Here is a 3,077-nt window from a genome sequence, read left to right as displayed (position 1 = left end):
CGGACTGACATTGTTTTCAGCAGAACTACCATGGTGTTGTTTTTTGTGCAGAAATAAAATTTCTCGAAATGGAACGAAGCTTTGTGGGGAATTTTTATATAATATATAAGAATTTCTGGAGCCAAGACCTATCGAAGGGGTGGCACCTAGGTGGGCACAACCCACCAGGGTGCGCCCCCCTCACTAGGCACGCCCAAGTGTGTTGTCCCCACCTGGTGGCCCTACAGACCCTGAAACCAATGCTATAAAATCCTGTTTTTCCAGAAAAAATCAGGGAAAAAGAGTTATGTGATCCATAAGACAGAGCCGCCGCCAAGCCCTATTCTTCCTCGGGAGGGTAGATCTGGAGTCCGTTTGGAGCTACGGAGAGGGGGGTCTTCATTCTTCATCATCACCAACCCTTCTCCATCGCCAATTCCATGATGCTCCCCACCGAGAGTGACTAATTCCTTCATAGGCTCGCTGGTCGGTGAGGAGTTGGATGAGATTCATCATGTAATCGAGTTAGTTTTCTTAGGGCTTGATCCCTAGTATCCATTATGTTCTTAGATTGATGTTGTTATGACTTTGACATGCTTAATGCTTGTCACTCTGGGCCCGGATTCCATGATTTCAGATCTGAACTGTTTATTTTATCGCCATTATATCCATGTTCTAGATCCGACCTTGCAAGTTATAGTCACCTACTACGTGTTATGATCCGACAACCCCGGAGTGACAATAGCCAGGCCCACTCCCGGTGATTACCGTAGTTTGATGAGTTCATGTATTCACTATGTGTTAATGCTTTGTTCCGGTTCTCTACTAAAAGGAGGCCTTAATATCCCTTAGTTTCCAATATGGACCCCGCTGCCACAGGAGGGTAGGACAAAAGATGTCATGCAAGTTATTTCCATAAGCACGTATGACTATTTACCGAATACATGCCTACATTATATCGATGAACTGGAGCTAGTGTCGTATCGCCCTAGGTTATAACTGTCTCATGATGAATATCATCGAACAAGTCATCGATCCAATACCTACGAATTTATCCTATATTGTTCTTGATAAGTTACTACTTCTATAATCACTGTTACACTGGCTACCAAATTACTGATATCATTGTTACCGTTACCGTTACTGCTGCTATTATCAAAACTATCATACTACTTTGCTACTGATCACTTTGTTGCAGATAATTAATCTCTAGGTGTGGTTCAATTGACAACTCAGCTTCTAATACCTTAAAATATTCTTTGGCTCCCCTTGTTACGAATTTATAAATTTGGGTTGAATACTCTACCCTCGAAAACTGTTGCGATCCCCTATACTTGTTGGTTATCATGCCGCTGCTGCCTGGCATCTTGACGATGTTGTAGCTCGGATGGGTCACTGCCATGAACTTGGCGAGGGCCGGATACCCCAGGATGGCGTTGTACCAGAGGACAATGTGCGTGACATCGAAGTCGATGAGCTTGTGCCAGGGGGTGGCCAAGCCCTTGACCACCCCTGAGAAGGGCTTGGTGGGAGCGAGTTGGTCATAAGGCACCTGGAGCAGGTGGAAAGTCTCCACGGAGGGGACGTTAAGGCTGGCGCCACCGTCGATGAGGCTCTCGGTGACTGTGACATTGTTGATGCAGGCATGCATAGCATGTGAAGCGTTCCTGCAGCGACCGTGGTCTTGGGATGATCCCTGAAGTCGAAGGTGATGTCGACCTCAGGCGCCACGTGGCCTCGAGGAGAGTCATGCCGCGGACGAGTAGCATTCGCTCGACGAAAGAGCTGCTTGATGTGTTGGCCAGAAGTAGGCGCCTACGGCCTACCGATGATGCATGTGACTACATGGGGCACCAGAGCCACGAAGCGCGCAATAAACTGGTCGTAGAGCTCCTCCCAGGAAGAGATCGAGGCGTCCGGGAGGCCGCGAAGCCAAGATTGGGGGGCCTCTGTGAGGGCCAGGGGGAGCCAGTTTGTCATGGCCTTGTCATTGCCACCCGCCACATGGATGGTCTGCGCATACAATCGGAGGAACTCCTCGGGGTCCACAACACCATCTTACCGCGGGGGCAATGCTGGCCTGAACCGCATGGGCTAGTGCACCCGGCGTAGGCCGGGGGTGAAGGCCGGGAAACCCACAGCGCTCCCGTACACCTCGGTGGGCCATGCCTGCAGGGTGGCACGCGCCATGGGGACGATGGAGCAAGGGTGGAGCCTAGTCAGTGAAGAGGCGAAGCTTCGACACACTCCTACCTGACGCACCAAATGTCGCATTCAGGGCTCCCAGACCCAGGAAGGTTGGAACTCTGGGGCATGTGCAAATATCCCCTCCAACGCTAATCTCAAGCTCACCACCTTATGGCCTAGACTTGTCGAGTACGCGCAAGCGGGAAATAAGATGAACACAATAGTTTACCCAGGTTCGAGCCACCTTGTGATGTAAAACCCTAGTCCTACTTTGTGGTGGATTGGCCTCACAAGGAGGCTGAAGATGAACTATTATAGTGGATGAGCAGCCCCATGAGGGCTCAGGAAGTGAGGGTGCAATGGATCCAATCCCCTCCTATGGTGGAGGCTAGTCTCTCTTTATTGTGGCCTTGGTCATCTTCCCTCATAACTTAGGCGGGAAGGGACCCCACAACGGCCAATTTGAAAGAGGACAAGTAGTACATCTTATTCTAACAAAAGGTGGTCTTCCCCCGCAACGCTTCTGGCCATGACGCAGCAGTAGGCTCGGCGATGACATCCGTCCTGCCGAGATCATGGTGTTGGTCTTGTTGCACCGGAATGGAAACCTTTGGGGGATTCCTTGCGAACCCCCGTTCGTCCTTGTCTCCTTAGCACCAAAAAGGAAATTGTCTCCTCTGCACCCGCTGGTGCCCGCCTGGCCTTGGTAGTCATGGCTCACGTCATCGCAGCCTCGTGAGGCTGGGTGCCTGCATAGAAATCTCCACTCCTCGGGAGGCAGGCTTGGAGAGGTCTTGGTGTCACCCACCTCGCGAGGCTAGGGGGGCTCATGACGGTCTTGTCTTGGGGGGTCTTGCAGCTAGGCCAAACCAGGCCGTCGAAGGAGGCACACCATGGGCCGCAGGCAGGCA

General features: G+C 51.4%; 1 protein-coding gene across 1 annotated transcript; it reads right to left on the bottom strand.

The window, feature by feature from the left end:
* Positions 1 to 242: 242 nt before the first annotated feature.
* Positions 243 to 1,630, bottom strand: LOC147984907 (uncharacterized). Its single transcript, XM_087541315.1, has 2 exons — positions 1,314 to 1,630; positions 243 to 252 (listed from the first exon to the last, which is right to left on the bottom strand). The coding sequence occupies exons 1-2, from the start codon at positions 1,628 to 1,630 to the stop codon at positions 243 to 245; spliced, it is 327 nt and encodes a 108-aa protein (XP_087397441.1).
* Between the last annotated feature and the right edge of the window lie 1,447 nt (positions 1,631 to 3,077).

This window comes from Triticum urartu, chromosome 2A (assembly GCF_056163025.1).
Source record: "Triticum urartu cultivar PI428250 chromosome 2A, HENAU_Tu73, whole genome shotgun sequence".
NCBI lineage: Eukaryota > Viridiplantae > Streptophyta > Magnoliopsida > Poales > Poaceae > Triticum > Triticum urartu.
The sequence above is the reverse complement of the archived record's forward strand: the minus strand, read 5'-3'. Positions and strand labels throughout refer to the sequence as shown.